The sequence below is a fragment of the Poecilia reticulata genome, linkage group LG13, assembly GCF_000633615.1.
Source record: "Poecilia reticulata strain Guanapo linkage group LG13, Guppy_female_1.0+MT, whole genome shotgun sequence".
Taxonomy (NCBI): Eukaryota; Metazoa; Chordata; class Actinopteri; order Cyprinodontiformes; family Poeciliidae; genus Poecilia; species Poecilia reticulata.
In genome coordinates, this window is record NC_024343.1 from 14,395,931 (window position 1) to 14,416,212 (window position 20,282).

The 20,282-nt window shown below is 37.4% G+C and overlaps 2 protein-coding genes and 1 long non-coding RNA gene across 4 annotated transcripts in view; 1 reads left to right on the forward strand and 2 right to left on the reverse strand.

Annotated features, from left to right (window-relative positions):
* The window catches only part of LOC103474526 (solute carrier organic anion transporter family member 1C1-like), a 41,860-nt gene extending 41,119 nt beyond the window's left edge, over nucleotides 1-741 (reverse strand). Inside the window, exon 1 of the mRNA XM_008425575.2 lies at nucleotides 309-741. The gene's annotated coding sequence lies outside the window, so the exon portion shown is untranslated. The remainder of the gene's footprint in view (nucleotides 1-308) is intronic.
* LOC108166824 (uncharacterized) lies at nucleotides 502-14,748 on the forward strand. Its single transcript, XR_001777224.1, has 3 exons — nucleotides 502-585; nucleotides 14,435-14,573; nucleotides 14,662-14,748. It is a non-coding gene; the product is annotated as an uncharacterized LOC108166824 (long non-coding RNA).
* Nucleotides 5,922-20,282, reverse strand: part of LOC103474525 (cGMP-inhibited 3',5'-cyclic phosphodiesterase A-like) — a 74,280-nt gene continuing 59,919 nt past the window's right edge. For both annotated transcript variants that reach the window (XM_008425572.2, XM_008425574.2), the window contains exons 12-15: nucleotides 19,125-19,328; nucleotides 18,865-19,026; nucleotides 15,645-15,906; nucleotides 5,922-14,723 (exon numbers count right to left, since the gene is read on the reverse strand). In XM_008425572.2, coding sequence (XP_008423794.1) covers nucleotides 14,404-14,723; nucleotides 15,645-15,906; nucleotides 18,865-19,026; nucleotides 19,125-19,328 — 948 coding nt within the window. In that variant the 3' untranslated portion in view covers nucleotides 5,922-14,403. The remainder of the gene's footprint in view (nucleotides 14,724-15,644; nucleotides 15,907-18,864; nucleotides 19,027-19,124; nucleotides 19,329-20,282) is intronic.

Genomic DNA, 20,282 nt, shown 5'->3' on the forward strand with positions numbered 1-20,282 from the left:
GCAAAACCAAAATCATGCAGGACTATGCATGCTTTTTGGCTTAACTTTAGTTTAGCTTTTACTTGAACGCCTTAGTCTTTTAACTGTTTTGTCGAAGTTGTTGTTTTATGAAGTGCGAGAAATAAGCTGTTAATGAGAGCAACAAAGTCAGACGTGTGAAAAAGCTTCAGGCTAAAAAAAAATATTTTTTTAAAAACCCTGCCTGTTGCCATCTTTAATTAAAGACGCTCCGACTCCCTAATTTTTTCAGCTCCGTTTTCCTTTCAATGAGCAGTGTGACAATAAACTGGAAAGACAAAATCACTCACCTTCAGTGTCCTTATTTTCGGCTTGATTGAGCGGCTCGGATTTCCCCGCCAGCGAACAGTCAAGAGTCTCCCTCCTTCCTCAGCAGCTCAGTCCGCCTCAGTCAAACTTCTCATGTGGAAGGACAGCTGGAGCAAACACCGATTAGGATCGAAATGTGTGTTCGCACATTTCGTATTTAGTCGAGCCGCCTAATCCGACAATAAGAAAAGGAATCCCAGCCTTTTGACACACGTCCGTGGAACATGCAGGCGGGAGAAATGAGATGCGCGCTTCCAGGTGAGATCCCGCCGCCTCCCTGCGGTCACACTGATTCTGCAGACGGACAGGCTGGCAGCCAGCAGCCTTCGGTACAATAAGCCTTCCTTGACAGAGAGGCGGGAGTCTTCATCAGAGCACCTTTCTCCCTCTCTTTCTCTTTCTTTTCTATTTCTTAACCCGGTTTTTATGCATCTTTGCCTCCTCCCACCGCGACCTTCCCTCCTCCACAGCTTTATAGCAGTTCTTTTTAGATTACAGTGTATTTATTGTTACTCTGAAGCTGAAAAAAATGTTGTGTCCTAGTTGATTTTTTTTTTTTTTTTTGATTTTTTTTTTTTTAAGCACGTGATATTTTTCGCTGTAATTGAACAGGGCGTCATGAGACTTAACTGGTAAGGTTTGTGTTAGCTAGAGCTCTGCCTCCCATGGTTGGAATAATTTAATAGTAAGTAGGCCTTGTGTCTGTGAGTGTGTTGTCATAGAAATTATTATTATTATTATTATTATTATTATTATTATTATTATTATTATTATTATTATTATTATTATTATTATTATTATTATTATTATTATTATTATTATTGGGGTTGCACCAAACAAACTACTGAGATCACACCACCTCCAGAACTCCCATGCTTGTTAAAGATCTGTACAAAATCCTTAAAATAAATCGTTGCTATGGAGACATGTTGACCCTAAGAGGGCACTTTTTGCTGCAGCTAGTTCTGCAATAATTAGATATGGGCATTTTCTAAGCCACTCCCACCCTGACCATCTTCACCTGCACCTTATGGTGAAATACACTTGAGTTGTGACTAGTCCTCCCTTCATTATTGTGGTATTAAATAGTTTTTGTGATTCTAACACCAAAATTAGTGGAGGAGTTTGTTCTGATTTAACTTCAGACAGTCAGATAAAAAACAAAATGTGAATATGTGTTTTTATTCTGTGTTTGGAAACTTCTGGCTTTAACTTTATATTCTCATACATAAAGTGCCTTGCTAAACTATTCTTTTTGTCACAATGCAGTGACAAATCCTCAATTTAAATTGCTGTGATGTTCTTCATAATATTATAAGAAAAATAATACAACTTAATAACAATGTGATTATTACATCTTAGTTTCTGCTTTCTCATCAAGATATTGTTTCATCCCCACAGTGGCAGCAATGGAAAACCTCAGTTACTATGAAGTTAAATGAGCAAAGCCTCCATCTCACATTTTCGGATAGTCCGGTTTGGAAAAGCAAAATGGAAATAAATCATTGGGTTGAAGATAAATTTAAGACTTTGTTTCTCAAAATCTCATCAATCTCACAATAATTTAGGATAAGTTTCAAACTACTTTAAGACCGTAATAAACACTTGCCACAAATTCAAATTAAAATATCCCAACTTCCATCTTACTTTGTGGTTAAGATTTATTTTTGACAATATGCTGTTTAAAGTTGGAATAAATCTCACAAGTAATCTTATATTTTCTACCTGTTTGGCCCGACAAGCCATTTCAAGATAGTAGGTTATTAACATTTTAAATAATCACATTTTTGTTACTTTCACTAACTTCAACCAGAGGCTTTTAATAATTTAATGAACAATTAATAATTATTTAATTATTTCAGTAGTAACGCCTGGATATGTGTGCAAGAATTAATATTTTAGAGACCCATATTTATGACATAACTTAACATCACTTCTGCTCTTGTCAATAATAGTTGGATATTCATGTAGAGGGCATGTACAGTTCTTACTTATTTGAAAAAATCTCATTTTTATTTTTTTACTGTTACGGATGGACGGACGGATGGATATTTCACTGCAATGTGTGCAAAATGGATCTTACCATATATTTTATCCCAGGAAAATGTCATCTCTAGCTAACAATGTCTAAAATAAGTAAAGAGCACTTAAAATGTAATTGCTTCAATTTCTAGAATTTGCTTCTAAATAACAGGGCAGCCTGTGCTTGTCAGTGCATGCTCTGTTACGTTACAGACGTGAGTTATGATTAATGGCCAGCGGCTCTCATTTTTCCTTTTGTGCATGCTATCAGCTGTCCATCTGGTTTGCTTGGCTTTTTCTTTCTTCCAAAGAACGGCTGTCACTTTTGTTTCTTTCAAATAACAAAGAGCAAGTGAAAAAAAGATGTTTTCACGGCATGTTTCAGTAGCTACCCTTGCATTTTGGTAATTTGGAGCTTTACTCAAATCCAGCTATGCAAATTGAAATGTAACTATAAAAAGTTATATTTCAGGGGGAAGAAAAGGGGTTGTATTAATGGCTTCTCTTTTTTTCAAAATAAAACCATTTAGTGCATTTTTATTTTAAAAAATAACGGTAAATCAGAGTCTGGCTGCATATTTTTTGATGCTTTGTAGGTCAATACGTGCTAGAGTTACAGCCTGTTGATATGTTATTTAAACTGGGTTAAGTTACATTACAAGCACTTTAAATGAACATGAACGCTTAAAAAAAGAAGTCATTTATAGGTAATATAGTAGTATTATACTACTACTACTATATTGTGTTTGTCAGCTTATATTTTGGGTGAGAATTTAATTTCAGACAGGAATGAGTGTAATCAATCTGAACTGCTCCAGTTTTCGTTACTGATGGTGTGTGCTCAGTGGTCCCTGTTTTTGTGGTGTCGGATTTAAGTCAAGCTGTGTTCATAATCCACAGGGTTTAGGTTAAGAAGGTTAATTGGGGAAAAAGGAATCCATGAAGGAGAAAAAAGGGAAAGTGGGAAATCATCCAGAAGACAGGTCTATGATGAAAGTGCGGAAGATATCATACGAGGATTCAAAAAATGGGAGCAGACGGGGGGAAAAAATGCAGGCAAAAAGGAAAAAGCTGCCTTACATGTATTCACATCTTTCCAGAATAATACATTTTACACACAGATAATAACTTCTGGCTTGTCCACAAACCACGTCGATGTTAACGCGTCAGAAAAATCAGAGAAAAACCATTTGTTAAAATATGTATTGAGGGCTAACGTATGCTATATTTTAGTCCATTGCGTGGTTGGATAGAAAAGGATGTCTCATGATATTTTAATACTCTCACTGGGTAATTCCAAAAGCTGACACAAAATCGATCAGACAAGGAGGGCTTCAAAGAGAGTGCCGCTTCAATGAAAACAAGATTACCAAAGGGATTACTTTTGATCTTTTCTGGCACCACATACTCTCAGTATGTCAGCTCCTCTATATCTAAGTTACTCAAGGCAAACTACGATATTCTCATTTCCACGCAGAGTCAGTGTGAAAGTTAAGCATCATTTGGTCTTCATCGCCGCCAACCTTTTGGCTTTAGTGAGAACTGCACACTGAAGCAACGCGAAGACAGCATCTCAGGAAAAGCCGGATGTGGATTTGAGAACCATAATTAAGGTCTAACAGTGACACGCTGCAGGAATGGTTAGTGTTTTTTCTACGGGGGAGAGAACACTGAAGGGACCACCAAGATGCCTTCTCGCACAGTGTCATCTCCAGTATACTGGGTGGGTTGGAACAGCAAACCTTTTTATCTGCGGCCTCAGAAGACCCCAAAGAGTTGCCAGAGTTGTGTGTGCGAGTCTAAGAAACTTATTCCAAGAGGCTTCTTTCTTTTGGCTGACAGAACTAGAATGTTTTATCAATATTTGTTGGACAAGTTGAAGCTAAGGATGATATTCTATTTGATTATGTTTTTCCAGACTGGGTTGATTTGTAAATCTCCATGCTATGAAACTATTGCTGTGACAGCTGTTATGTTTGAAAGTGCGATCGTTTTGATGGGCCAAAGATTTGAGGAATTTTCTCTGAATCTGTATGATTTCATAAGGATAGATGAGCTGGACTTTCCCAGTCAGTATAACCAGGATGGTGGTGCCTACAGATTGCTCCCTGAGGAGGTAAAGAAACACCAAACACCAAAAAAGTTGACAAGAAAGATGGAAAAGTGAATCTCTACATGCTGCCAAGCACACATCGGTAGATCAGGCCTACATCAAGCAAGTGACACATCATCAGTGGAATTGTTTTTTTAATCAGTCAGTTTTCAAATTTGCCTCCCAGAACCTGCTAGAACATCCACAATGGCATCAGATATTTTCTGAACTCTGAATGGATGGTCAAAGCATATCTATCATCCCAAATTTTTACTAGCATACCATGTCCTGTGCAATCAGCACACACAGTAATATGTGTAAATTAGTTTTTTTTTGTTTTTTTTCACAATGGGTGACTCAGAAGGAGAAATTGGTTTGGTCTCAGGAATTATTCAAAATCAATTTTTAAGTCGGACTTATTCACCATAACTGGACATTGTGAAGAGCAGCTGGTCTCAGTCAGTGTTTGTAAGTAACCACTTACTACCTTTGAGGGTCATTTCAAGTCATATTGCTGGAAATGACTTCTTTTTGCATGAAACAGGGTTTGCCAACTTCAGTTGTCTGGCCAACACAGTGGGGCGACATCTGGCCACTGAAGGGGACTTCAATGACTTGCAGGCTCTGATGCTTTTGAGAACATTTCGAGAAGCCAGAGTTGATCTCCATCTCTGGTTCTGACTATTCTTGTATCCACCACAGCTGTGGTGCGGACATTTTCTGCCATCAAACAAATAAAAACATATGTCAGAATTATGACAAGAGACAGGCGACTCTTGACCTCAAGGCCATAGAGCAGGACTTTTTGATGGAGCTGAAGCAAAGAGATCAGGTCAGAGGTCTGATTTTATCTTTAAAGAAATTGTCAGCAACTGAGAGAGTATTATATATTTTATTTACACATATGTGGCACAGTTGCAGCTGTACTGAAGAGATTTGAATGGGTCTTATCTGGCTTTCTTTTTCTAACAACAATTATTTGCTCGCAGTTCTCCAGATAAGCTATTATTTTATTTTTTTAATATCCTTCATTGCAATCTTTTTCAAGATACAGTTTGGCCTTATAGACAGCAGCTAAAATAAATAGGCCTTTGTTTCACAATGTATTTATACCACAGGCAAAACAAACGTCATGGATTTAAGTCTTTCTGAAAACATTGATCAATTAAAAACGTTATTTGTAAATAAGAGTATTTCTGCTACATTAATAACAGTTGTTGGGATTTGTCAATAATCATGCTCTCTGTGATTTTGTATGTATGGCTACTTAAATGTACTGAATATCAGGTTTGGATAAAAAAAATGCAGAGTGAGACTATGCTATTGCATTTAAAAGTTGATTTATTTAAATATTTTCAATTTATTGGAGCCTCAAAAAAATTTACTGAATATCTTAAAGTCAGTTGCTAACTGTTTCATCCAATCCACAGCTGTGTTATGAAATGATCCTGAAACAGATGAAGAAGCAGCCAGACACACGCAGCATTTATAAATCTTATTATTGAACAATAGTCACAATACAACATCAACAATGCCTTGCTAGTGACAGGTTCTAATAATCCCAATATATTGTATAGTTACTTTGTAATACATTATTGAGAGGCACTTCCAGTAAGTCTGGCAATAGAGGAGCTACAGTATTGTGTCTAAATTACAAAACAGTAAAAATAAATATTTCTAAAAGTTTTTTTTTTCCTTTGTCATAATATACTTTTAAATCTGTACAGTATATATTTTTATACAAAGTCAAACAATAGCAAGAAATAAAAAGTTATATTTTCCTTAAATACTGGTGAATCACACAATTTCCCCCCATCCTGTAGGTATTGCTACATGAGTCAAGTGCAAGATACTAGAGAGAGAACAGATAAAGAACTGAGTCAGTGAAGCGACTGCAATTGCAGAAAAAAAAACAAAAAACATACCAGCCTTGTCTTATTTTACAGATGGTGGAAGAAAATCGTTTTGGTTTTGCTTGAGACAAACGTGGAAAGTCTTAAAACAGTTTGTAGATACATGTACATGTGAAGATGTTATGGCACAGGAGAGAAGACCCCGTTTAACTTAGCAGAAGCAACAAGCTGAAGAAAAATGGAGTGTTTTCTTTCTTCTTTTTTTTTGGTTTACGATGCCTTCAGTCTGTGAAGAGTTGGTGAGTTAAACTGTCGTGCTACCAAAGTCCACTAACATGGGAGTGAAATCAATTAAAGATATTAACACTATAAGCAGTGGTCTATTGGGGAACTGTTGATAGTTTTTCATTGAGTTTCATCTGCGTTTACATATAACAACAAAATGTGTATATAATGTATACATATCCCAACATCACAAGGTTCTACATAACAATGTAAAAAAAAAAAAAAAGAAAGAAAATTAGTTTAGGGCTCATTTTGTGCAAATCACCAAAAACTGCAAAGCTCAAAAGTATTTCTTTGGTTTGCAGAAGTAAATCTGGTTGCAACAATATTTCAAAGAAAACACTCATACCTTGATAAAAATTAAGAAGCTTGGCTCTGATTAAAGGCTCTGTTCTTTTTCTTTCTTTCGGCACAGAAAACAATTTAAATTGATAGTTAATAATGCCACCATGGAGAATTAGGATGACTAACATCGAAAGAAAGAAAGACAGACAAGGTATAATTGCAACGAAGAGTAGTCCTTAATGCCAAAACAAATTAAATAACAATTTTCATGTTTCATAAGGTGGAAAAATGATCAAATTATGTTTTCTTTTGTATTTTAAAGTTTTAAAAGACAAAAAGAGCTAATAAACTAAAAAAATGTATTCAGGACAAATAATTATTGAAAAGTTATACTTAAAGGGCCCATATCATCATATTTAGCATAGTTTTGAAAGTATCGAGTATAACTGAATCCTCGATGGGATGTCTATTATTTTCCAAAGAAAATAACTCATTTTAAAATCCACACAAAATATCTTTTAGAAACATGACTTTGTAAACCAAAACTCCAACTACCAGGTACCAGCAATCATGTGCTTTATGCGAAATCCAAGCTTACTTACATATTTATTGGAAAAGCAGGTGAAAGTAAGCACAGGTGAATTTCTCCTCATCAACAAAAATGAAAACAACCTCTCTGTTCAAAACACTTTTCACCCCAGGATTAAAACGCTGACCCACAAAAACACAACAGTTTATACAGGTATTATAAATTGCTATAGTGAAGTTTGCAGCCATATAATTGTATTTGTGAACCAAAAAATAAATAAAATATCAGCAGGAGTACTGTGTTGTTTTACTCAGTTTTCACTTTCACTTGGCCTTTGGCAGGACCAAGCATTCACTGATGTCAGCTGATCCAGTTAAATTTAATCAGTCGAACTCTCTCTACATTTTCCTGCAGGGTTTTACTCACCATAGCAACAATCTTTTTCCATGAAGGCTGACTTTTAGGCCCAAACAGTGTGTTTAGGGAAAGTAACTGTAGACAAACTCAGAGGGGCCTGACAGATAATAGTGACATTACTTTAGTGAAGTTAAACCTTCAAAGTATTGATAATGTGTAGAAAAGTGAGACTTTCAGATGCTTCCATTCGCTTGCACTAATGTTTTACACAAACACCACGTAGTTTTCTTATTTATTGTGCTTTGGTGACACTATTGTTATCCTGATTCTTCCTTTTGCTCATCAGAACCAAAGTCCGTACGGACTGAGACGGTCCACCACAATGCTGGTCAAAACCAGAGCAAAAACTACATCTGCCCAAATCATAATAGAATTAAAATTTCTGAAAACACAAATTTTGTCACAAGCAGCTAAAGCTACATTTACACCACTGTGGTAAAAAAAAAAATTACAGGCATCAAGAGCTTTGAAGGGTGCCGGTTTGCTATGTCTCCAAGTCTTTCTCTACTTCACTGGACAAATTGCCACATAAAATCTATGCCTGGAAAGTTTTCTGTTTCTACTTTGGTATTGGCTGGTCATTGTGTTATGCACATATGGCTGGGTCTGGTGTTCTTAATGTAGTGCCATTACTCGCTAGCAACTTCTAGCTTCATTCTTAGTTTTGCAGAGGATGTTCTGCTGCATCACTTTGCCACAGAAGTTGTAGCACAGTGTGATGTGCAAATGTTTTGTTTGTTTGTTTTGTTTTTGCATATTTCTTGACTTTGAACAACAAAACAATATAACTATTTAATTAGTTACAGTAAGCAAACAACGTTTGATGGAGAAAATACTGCCTGGATGAAGTTATTTTACCAGAATATTGCGCTGCACCAAAATGACGAGCATTGTTGTGGACTTCACCCATTTTCATCACATGGCTGACCAGCTTAGATGGAGGGAAAACAAAATGTTTGGTAAATGTAAGTGCTGCTAAGCTACGTTTTTGTGGGGGAGGTCTTAAAAATGACTTACAAATCTCCCTATTTTAATTTCTTACTCTAAGAAACATGTTCATCTAGCAATTTTCTCAGAAATTGTCTTTAAACATTAAAGTTATACATTATGTGATTATCTTATTCAATATGCTTAGCTCTCATGGTCTGGGGAAAAATTGCTGTACGAGTCTCAAAAGATATTTTTTCATGTATGTACACAGAATTAATCATTTTGCAAATCTGTCTGCTCTATTCAAGGCTCATTTGACATTACAGATAAATAACATTTATTTCCTTTAGTAGTTTATCAAATGGGCGTTTAACTCTAAATGGTTGTGAAACGATTCAACATGGATTAGATAATTCTCAAACTAATGGAGCTAGATGTAACTGGTGCAGAAAATCAAGTTGCTTCAAATTAGTTTTCTAAAAAAAAAAAACATGAATTTGCTCTTTCAAACATTAATGGTTACATACAATATTGAATTTAAAAAGCTAAACTATTGAAATGATTCTTTAAACTTAATTGTTATTGTTCATTAAATACATACACAAGTCTTGGATTTAAGAAAATGTAGAAACATTTTGACACACTGAATATAGAATTAAAACTGTTCTTTAAGTGAACTTTTACATTGTCAACAATTTCTGCCCGTTTATTCTCCATAAAGCCAAGATGGCGCCACTGGGGGGCAGGGGACATATCAGAACGACGCCCCTTAAAAAAACATTTGCACTATATTTGCTAATATTTTTGTAATTGCACTGGCCAACTCTGTCTGGTAAAAGTGGCATGAAAAGTTTAAGTGTGACAAAAAGCATAATAAATCTCCAAGGGGACGAATATCTTTCACAGCACTTAGTAAGTGCAAATCCTGTCTGTTCGTTCCTATTGCTTCTCCAAAACACCGATCCACACATTTGAATTTCTGAGGACTTGCACAATCGGAGCTCCAAACATAGGCAGACTTCAGTCTATGCATACATATGTGTGATTAAAAAAAAACACATATATCTGGAAAATCTTGTAAATGGAAACCCACATTTTGATCACAGCTTTGATTGCTTCAAGTCTCTTTGATTGTTGCACTGTTATTGTACAGTTGGAGAAGAAAGACATGTTTGTCTCAGAGAGTTTTATACTCTGAGGCTATTCAAATTTAAGCTCAACAATGGAAAAAGAATATGAAAACATGTCTGAACGTTGACTTGGAGCTCTAGATGGGAATCAGGTATTGTATATTGTGTGCAGAAAGGTCATTTTTTTCTACAGTTTTGTGGTTACTTTCATAGTATTTCAAGTTCAAAAGGTCCCTCTTTTTATGAAACTACAGCTGCAAGCATGTTTTTTTTTCTTTAAGGGCATCCTTATCTGCATGTCAAGGCATTACAAACATAAAGTTCGAGGAGATTAGTTCAGGAAGGTATTTTGGATCCAAATGAACAAGATTTACATTTTATGCTGAATTTTAGTTTTCTTACTTTGCCAATTCTTTTTTTTTTTTTTTTTGTCCTGGATGTCATCAGATTATCTTTACCACATGTTGCTTTTCACTGTTTCATGCTGTGTTAATAGCAGGTCCTTGGAATGTCTTATAGGCTACGATAAAGAAAAAAAAAACATCTACATCTAAGCCTTTTGGACTTTCATGCAAACAAAAACAATAAAGCAGATGGTGTGATTGTTGTAGACTTCCTAATTTATAGTGTAACAAACAAACTCAAGTACTCCATGTTACTGAGTAAAGACAATGAGCGGTCAAGGGTATTACGTTGCACATTTCAGCCCTGCTGTGCTATAATGGGCGTCCTCATAACAGTGCCGTTGATACAGCTACATATTTATACAGCATTGCAATAGTATTAGCAAACAGTAAATGAGTAAGAAATTTTGTCACACGAAACAAGCATGTTTAATAGACTGCATAAGTCTCTTTTTTTTTAATCGATAGTGTTCAAAAACACCAGCCTGACTGCTTAAAGGGCATGTATGGTGTATGTCAGGTAGTTAGTACTGATCAATCGTTACCCAGCAACTCACCTGCTATATTATATTAGAGCAACAGGGGCTCCGACCATCAATACTCATGGTTATTACCTGTCATCTCGCTCCTCAGGTTATCATACAGTAGAAAACTCCCTGCTGTTTGATTGCTTTAGACATCCAATACAATCACTCTTACACTCACCAGCAACTTTACCAAGTTCACCTTGTCAGTGCGGGGTTTGACCTCTGTGCATTTTAAATCTGACAGATTAAACATGATACGATGTAAAGATAGCTTCCAAAGTTGCTGCACATCCATGACTAATGTCCTGGTTCACCACAGCCAAAGGCATTCTAATGGATGGAAATCTCTCGACTGACGAGACCTCCGAAGTACAGTGAACGCAACGTTATTCCAAGAAAACAATTTTGAATGAATTGAGTTTTGGGACATAGTTGAAGTAGCCATTAGAAGATGGGTTCACTGTGGCCATAAAGGGGAGGACTTGTATTCAGTCAATCACTGGTTGTAATGTTGGGTTATTTTAACTGTGACTTTTTTTTTTACCTTCTCAATAAAGTCTACTCACTCTCCTCCAAACGCCTGGCATCAACGAGGCGTTTTCGCTGACACAACTACCTGTAAACCTGATAGATGTTTGTGATAACGGCAGTAGATCAGTGGTTTCTAAAATACTCTTGCCATCAGGTCTGAAACTAACAACAACGGCCTTTTCAATCCTCTTTTCTTTCCCCATTCTAACCCCAGTTTGAACTTCAGCAGGTTGTCCTCGCAACGTTTAGGCCCTAAATATAATTGGCTGATTTGTTACAAGCGTTATCAAGGAACTGATGAAGTGCATCACATAAAGTGTCTGAGTGTAATCTGCTTTGCCTTCGTCTTGAGTCAGCTGCAGCTCTCGCAGTGCTAATAGTCTTTCAGCTGTAATTATGGTTCTGATGGAAGCTACCTGTTGCTGCTATGTGAGTGAAGACGCTAAGCAGCCTCAAACCTCCCCCGATACTTTTCAGATGTCAGTTTAAATAAGCTGTAATGCTTGTTTCTGTTCGTAGCTGGTAAACACTGACCATCACATGGTTTTGACTTCTAACCAAACTGGATCCTCTTCAAAGAGCTGCATCTAGAACAATCTTCTAAAATATTAAAGCTATTTAAAACCCTGCTGACCCTTCGTGGAAAGCTACATGTAACGCTAAAAGGTTCCTCTCCCTTCTCTCATATCTCCCCGGTTTCCGTACTAAGTCTCATTACTTGGGGCTGTCCTTGGTGTTCACGCTGCCCTCCATCATCACCAATCAGAATGTCTGAGGACATCAAAGGAGAGCATGAGGACCACCTGTCAGGCCGTATGCTATGATATAGTTACACTCAAACAACTGCTGGGTTATTCCTCTAACTCAAACTGTAGGGAAAGAAGATTAAACAAAAACTGGGTCAAAAAATTGAGAGCTAAAAAGAATAATGAATCCTCATACGTTCGCAATTTTGGACTTTTTTTTTTTTTTTGCAAAGTAAAAGGTTAAGGTTACTCTGTATAACAATGTTCATGACAGTAGGGTTTGCTATGACTTTAATTCACACAAGAACACAAGTTTGTTCACTTGATCTAACATTAACATTAGCCTTTTACTTGCTCAGTACCCAATAGCTGCTTTTACCAGGTATGGCAACCTAATGCTAGATATATTCAACGTTCATGCTTTGATCAAATCAATATTCTTGTGTTATATTCTGAGAATGAAATGTAACTGTTTGTAATGTCTCATTAGTTGGTATGTTACTATCAGTGGCCTAACGTTTTTAATATTTATGAAATTTACCTACGTCGAAAAAGTAAACGAGATGGTTATAATAAATGGCTATGACATATGGTTTGTTTACAATGTATAAATAATAGATGAAGGGCTCTATTTGCTGAGGAGACAATTTGCCAGGATATACTAATAACCTGTCCAGAAAGTAGCTCATTGACCGCTACAGACAGGCCACATGCCCCCTGCAAGGATAGCGTTTAGAAAAAACTGCATTATCTGTATTATATAGATACAAATAATACATCTTATTCAAATATCACTTTGTTTAGTTGTATTTTTTCTATTATCTCTTCAGCACTAGTGTTAGACATTAGCCACTTGAACTTATTTTGGGGTTAAAACCTTATTCTGTGTGCTGCGTGAAGCCAACGGTTCAACCCCATCGTGTGAAATAACCTTCAGACGGATAGCAAAATAAAGCTAGTAGTCTTGTTTATAAACCAGCAGTTTTTAGAGTGTAAGGTATAATCAGAGGAACCTTTCCCTACAGGACCAGAGTAACGTTGAACAAAAATGTTAGTCTCTGTGTTATTTAAAGTGCTTACATCTCTTATTCTGTTTTATTTTTCTCTCCATGCTACTATTGAAACTGGCTACATATACATGCTACTTAAATTCCCTTTACCCTTTTTTTTTTAAATATAAAAAAGGCTATAATGCCCTTGTTTAAAATCTGACATCTAGACATTTTCTTCTTGGTGCGTAGCGCCTAATGGTTGCCAACTGACCTTTCAGGTCCAGAAAGTCTTATTTATGTAAATCTCGGGTGAACTGTTCCCTGTGACTCGGCACTAGCCTTGTCCACCACAGCACTAAACTTTATATTTGCAAAGATTTCACCAAACTGCCAACGTTAGCAATTTTTTTTTTTTACTCCATTTTGGTTCCTGCTAGGCTGTACAAATCCAGCCCAACATTTCCGGTATTTAAAGGAGATAGAAGCAAACAGATGGAAGAAGAAGCAGAGAGAAATACAAGGACGAGGACATTGAAAGTCCTTTTGTGACTCTAATTCTGCCTTCCTGAGTTGTTCAGCCTGAAAACACGTTGGTCTCTGTGTGACCAAAAATTTGCAAAAATTAAAGAAAAAAAAAAAAACAGGGAGAAACTGAATGCTAAACTCTGTTTTGTGAGTTTTTCCTTGAGCAAGAATAAAGCTTTTGGAGCAACAAGGTTCTTTTTTGAAACTTCTTCTCTGTTTGGAGTGTGGAATGTGAGTGTGATTGTGTGAAACTTGCGTGGTCCTCTGATTTTTATACAATACCACTGGCTCTTTCTTCAGTTTCCTTTACTCCACATGACTCTAGACTGCCTTGTCCCTGACTTTCATCCCATTGTCCTGAAGAAAGGGCTTGCTGCACAGCTTCAGCAAGCTGTGTTGGCTACACAGGTTGTTGATAACATGGGAGATGCAGGAAGAACATTTGTTGGCCCATTAGTGCACAAGGGACAGCCTGGGTGAGGGCAGGGCTCCAGATCCAGAGTAAAACAGCTCAAAAAGTAAAAAAAAAAACAAAAAAAACTTAAGTCTGTTTATCGCAATCACCACTATGTTTCTACTATTTCTTCGTCTTTTGCTGATCTCCTCATCAGATGTACCGACTATACGTCATCTCAAGTCCTGAACCCTGATTTTATTAGGCACATTTTACCCAAAACATCTTCTACAGTGTTGTGTCAAAGTGATGTGCTGGCTACCATACAAAGAGTTTGGTTAGGAAAGAAAAAAACAAACGTTTTCAAACAATGGTCAAGATTCCTGGTTTAAGAGGAGGTTCAAGTTTATAATCTCATTCTGGAACGTCCTCTTTTTCTCCTGAGGTCTCTGATTGTGGAAGGAATTCCTCCGCCGCCGCCGTCTCTTCAGCTTCATCGAGGTCGTCGGCCGACTCCTCCTCTTTGCTCGCCTGCTCCTGCTCCTCCTCTTCCTCCTCGCGGATTGCTGTGATTGAATCTACAGGTTTGTCTAAGCAGTTGGCCTTCTCTTCTTGAGTCTCCTCTGATGCTTCGGCAGCAATCACACGTTTCCACATTTCATGGTTTTCCAGGAGATGCTGTGTGATCTGACAAAAGACCTTCCGTCTGCGCAGCTTTTTGGCTTCTTGCCGCTCTGTGGAAACAAAAGGAAAACTTGCTTGCTCAGCAACTGAAGAAAAAAATATATGGCTTTCAGTCCTTACTATGTAAAAAAGAATGATAACCATTTGCTGACCATTTTCTTTTTCCATCATATTGATTTATCGTGACATGTGCTAAAATAATGTATTGTAATGATTATTACTGTTACGAGGACGTATTAGGGCTAGTAGATAGAAAAAAGAAAATAAAACTGGCCTTGGAAGAGTATATTTTTGTAGATTTGAAGATTCAATTCATATTTACATGAAGAAACTTGAATATTCTCTGTCAAAAAGTCTTACATTTTCAGAAAAAAATCACACTTCCCCATTATCAAAGACACAATTTACATTAAAACTAGGATGTGTCTGACACTGTGAAGTCAGACATTTGAAAGCGAAAACCTCAGAGTAACTGAGCAGTATTTATCTTTGTGAGGTGTGATTGCAGTACGGCATGCAGTTCTAGCCATATAAGTTATTGCCAAAAAAAAACAACAACAAAAAACTGCAATGGATGTTTACATACTTTTGATCATCATTTTTATCAATTTCTTTTCAGAGGCTCTTTCTTTCAAAGTACAGGATCTGGTACCAAGTGGAGGAATTGTATCGTCTTGGTTTGGAGATTTATAGTTGGTTTTTTTTCCACAATTTGTTTGATATAATGAAGTCCTTTTACAATATGTCTTACATTTGAAAGCAGTTTCAAAGGACCTTGTCATATAATGCATTGAATGTGTGTGAAGAGTCAATATTTTAAGTATTGACCATCGTTCCCCCCAAAAAATATAAAATTTAAGCATAAGAACATCTTTATGGAACAATAATAGTTTGTGACATAATTTGTCAATTTTCCTTTTTCCATAACCATCACCGCTAAATGAGTTCTATTAATCAGGATGCAGACATACGGGACCCGTTGGAACCTGTTGACGCCTCCTCATCCGCCGTGTCCTCCTCTTCTGTATCTTGTCCTTCCTTTTCCACATCTATCTGAACCGCCTCTTCGGACAGGTCCACCCAGCGCCCTGGCATGAGCGCAGCAGAGTCGTAGGAGGAGCACAGTGGTCCCACTATGTGGGAGATGAATGACTGCTGTAGTTTGGCGAGTTGGGGGGCAGACCGGTCCATGAATGGGCTGATAGGGAGGCCTAAAGTTGCTTCTTCATCACCCTGGAAGGATGCAGAGAAAGGAACGTAAAAGGGAGAGGAAATACAAAATAGACAAGGACTGGAATAATAAACATGTGCATATTATTTAATAATTGCACTTTGGCTGAGCCAACATTTTATTTTGCTCAATTATATCTTTAGACAGTGATCGTAAATATATCGCACATCGAAGACATGATAATCCACAACTTCCAAACTGCATTTCTTTTACCCACTCTTCAAAAGGAGAGAGAAAAGACAACATGATGTTCAAGAAAGTCAAGAAAAGGCAGAAAGAGAATAACTTATCACCAAAACCTTCCCATACATAGTCAGAATAATAAGTATAAAACTATTGGATGGGAGGAAAAATCCAGTCTGGAAAAATACCCATTTGACTATAACCCCACATAGAGAGTAAGTTAAAAATATCTTTCTTTCTCACTAAGAGAAAAGCTATAAAAAGCAAAACTACGCAGCAAAAATTAGATGCTATAAACTGTTTGCTTGCCTGCCATCAGACACGTGGAGTTTGGTTAATCGTACGGGACCCTTGAATTGTGACCATTTGCTTTGGTCAGATGAGACTAAAAATGTGCATTTTAGTACCAAACTCTCCAAATGGTTCTCAAAGGATCAATAAGTGAAGGATCTCTCTCCGACTGTTTGGTACGGTGGAGGATCCATGATGCTGTGATCCTGTTTCTCTTCCGACGGTGAGTACATGGTGTCATGACCTTTATAAAGTAACAGAACATTTTATGTAACTGGACTGCACCAGTTACTTGGAAACGGGTTTGTTATTATGTCTTTGAGCACAACAATGACTCAGAATATGTGACCCAATTAAAACAGAATACTTGACAAGGCACAGCATAAACTTTCTCCCCATGATCAGTCTTTGCACAGAAAAATGGCCTTTATCTCTGAATGCTCAAACCTTGTGCAATTTTAGAAGATTCAATGTTTTCTTACTGGCAAAAGGGATTGTAGAAAATATAAACAGTGGAGGTAACAATAGGTACAAGTGATTAGGGAAAAAAAACAAACTATTATTTCTTCTGTTGGCTTAAAAATAGATTTCTACTTAATTTTTTTTGTACATCTTTGGCAGTGGTGCATGTAAAAATGGAGGCTAAAATTGTATCAAATAAATAAAACAAAAAAAAAAACTGTTCAGCCAACTGTGGGTAAACTCTATCTCTGAAATATTATGAACTCAGCTGTCAAGCACTGAGAGTCCCAGATATACAGCCCCCGGATACAGTCGCTGGAAAGTAGGTCAAGTAGACTACAAATAGAAAAAAGATGAGTTCAAAGTATAACTAATCTTTAGGTGTCAGCCTACAAAATAAAACCGTCTCACTGTCGGAGATTCGGTGCAGCCGTGACGACTCCAATCTGCACATTTTATTCCCACATGATCAAAACAATTGTGGGCATTAATAACTGCCTGAAATTGATCTGCCCCCGTTTCATCTAGTTAACAGATTTACTCATCAGGAAACATGATTGCAGTGCGTGAGTCCATCAATTTTTTCTGTTTCTCGTCCTTGACATGATTCACGCTTCTGCATCTTCTCATTTTTCATTCAACCAGACACATCACTGCATATCTCAGTTGGAGGATTACCTAGAAGTTGCTCTGAAGGTTGAATTCTTGGAACCGCTACTCCTGTTTTGGTTTTTGTAACGGAACCCGAGATAACAAAACGGAGGAAAACGGAAAAAAAAAAAAAGGATTCTTTTGTTTTGTTCCATCAAATGTTATGACAGTGCAGGATTCGGTTTTGTTGTTTTGTCGTTCTGATGTTACTGCTTTCAAGCTGTACAAAAAGAGGACGGGGGCTGGGGGACAAGGATTCCTATTGCCATGGCAACCAAAAACCTGTATGGCGTCAGTGTGGAGTCCTGGTGGATATTGTATACGTCGCATCCATGCCGGATCACAGCCTATATCGTTTTATTAGGCATTAGCGGTGCTCGACATGTCGAAATGGCATTACGCAGGGTGTGAAACAAATGTGTGTTTACATCTCTGACAAGCTGTGTGAATGTCTGTGATCCGTCTCAGCCACTGAATGAGAGCTGTCAGTGATGGCACATTTAGGTCATCCTCCCCCATATATATAAAAAAAAAATCACAAATGCACTCCATCTCTCTTTTGATGCCTCCCAAAAGATTTGAGCTCTGCTGAACTGCGGTTTTAAGTTTGTCATGTAAAATTCCACTTCACTGTTAGTCAAAGGAATCCTGTTATAGCAAATGCCTTTTACATCTTGATAGTAAAAATATTTTATAAATGTTCTTTTTTTGTTGTTCTTTTTTTTACATATGCGAATAACATAGAGTTATAAAACTAAACATCCCGGAAACTTAGAAACGGCAGATTCGCAGCACGACTATCGCTCCAGCTAATCAGATTTTATCTCTGTGCTCCAGGTAGTTCGATGAAGGATTTGTTGCCAAGCATCAGCCTACAATGACAAATTCATGAGCAGAAAGCGTTCTGAAAATCTGATTCCACATGTGGTAGGTGCACACAAAACGTCCTTAGTGGAGTGTCCTTAAGCACAAAGCAGCCGTAAATCCCAGTCATATGCCGAGGTACATGTTTTCTGTGTCTCCTTGAGCCATAGTCTCCCGCAGGAGGAAGAGAAATTACCTCTTGAGAGAGAAAGGGAATTCAAATCATCAACCTTGCTTTTCATTCCATCCTTTCCTCTGTTATAAATTTCAGAAACAGTTTGTGGCAACATGGAATCCATGAGAGAGTTCCAACAGGAAAACCCACTGCCAACTAAAAGGATACGCAAGTCCATCTCACATTTGGCAAAACGTGCCTTGGTGATCCCTAAGACTTTGATCAATTTTGTAGAAAACTCTGGATCGTAGCTTTAAAGTATGCAACCCCTGCATTTCCTTGTGATTTAATCTCTTTCTACCTATTAGGCTGCAGATATTTTTCATAAACTCACTTGTTCATAGAACTCGTTGACGATCCCTTCTGTCCACTGCAGATGTAGCTCCTTATTCTTCAAAGGTCCATTGACATCAGCTAGCTTGATGCACATCTGGCACACCAGCAATCGGTCATTCTCATTGGTCCAGTCAATGCCAGATACTCCTTCATCACCAACCTGAGAAGAAAGGTGGGCAAAAAAAACAAAGATAATCCAGAAAGAGTTAACCAATCAAGCAAGGTTAGGTAAAAAAAAAAAAAAAAAAAGTTATTTACCTTTGCATTAAATTCAGCAAGGAAGTCAAAGTGCTTTTTGAGGTCAGTAGCCAGGATTGCTTCAATGACAAGAAAGCGGAACCGCTTGAACTCCACGTGTTCAAGATTCACCAGGAAGTTGAACTCTGGTCGAGACATGAAGAGGTTCCACGCTGCAGCCGCATGATGGTTTTCCAGCACCGACCTGTCGTTGTACAGAAGAGCCTGCAGCAAAGGAAGGGAGAAAAACACACAACTTGACACAGTGTTCAATAATTCACAGGGGTTCATTACATTATTGCAGCATAATAAAGAATGACTTGGACTTAGCTGTTAAAACACCGATTTATTTGACTGGTGAAGTGACTTCACAGAATTGTTCTGCTAGTTGATAGTTTGTATCTACATTCATGTTTGATATAAAGTAATTATGTAGGACTAAAAATACCAAAAATAATGGTAACTTTAGGTGAAGAACAGATTGCATAACCTGTTTTAATAAACGGACGGATGGACTGATGGATGGATGATGAACGAACACATGAATGGTTGAACAGAAAAATTGACGAATGGAAAATAGAAACATGAGTGAAGAGATAAATGGACAAATTACACATTTAAACTAATTATAGACTTTTCAGACTTTGTAACCTTAGAGATTTAAAAAAATTGCTAAGAACAGTTACTAGTCTTGGCCTTGAATAGTCATAATGTTTTCCAACTAATAAACATATTGCAGCTTGAGTTTTATCATACTCTTATTTATGTCCTTATTAGTGCAGTTAATCCTAGATTAATCTGCAACCTACAAAGACTAAACCTTTGCCAGTGTCGATCCCTACCTCTCTCTCTCTCTCTCTCTCTCTCTCTCGAGTGCGCATGTGTGAGCGTCTGCTGCATGTGTGGAGTGAAAGGAGAACGAGTGTGAGGTGTTCTAAAGGTTTGATCTTCACCTTCTACAGTGGTGATTCACTTGTTTCACACTTTTAACACGATCTGTCTTCACTGGTGTCACAATAGTGTCTTTTTTTCGGCCGCGCCAAGCTTTTAGCTCGGTGCGATGGCCGGGAAAAGTTACGGCGCTACAGGCTTTAGGAGCCTTTCACGTCGGCATGGTATTAAAATACCAGTTGGCGTGGATTTTTCGGTTGAGGAGTGTGGTTTAGCTGTTGGGGAAGT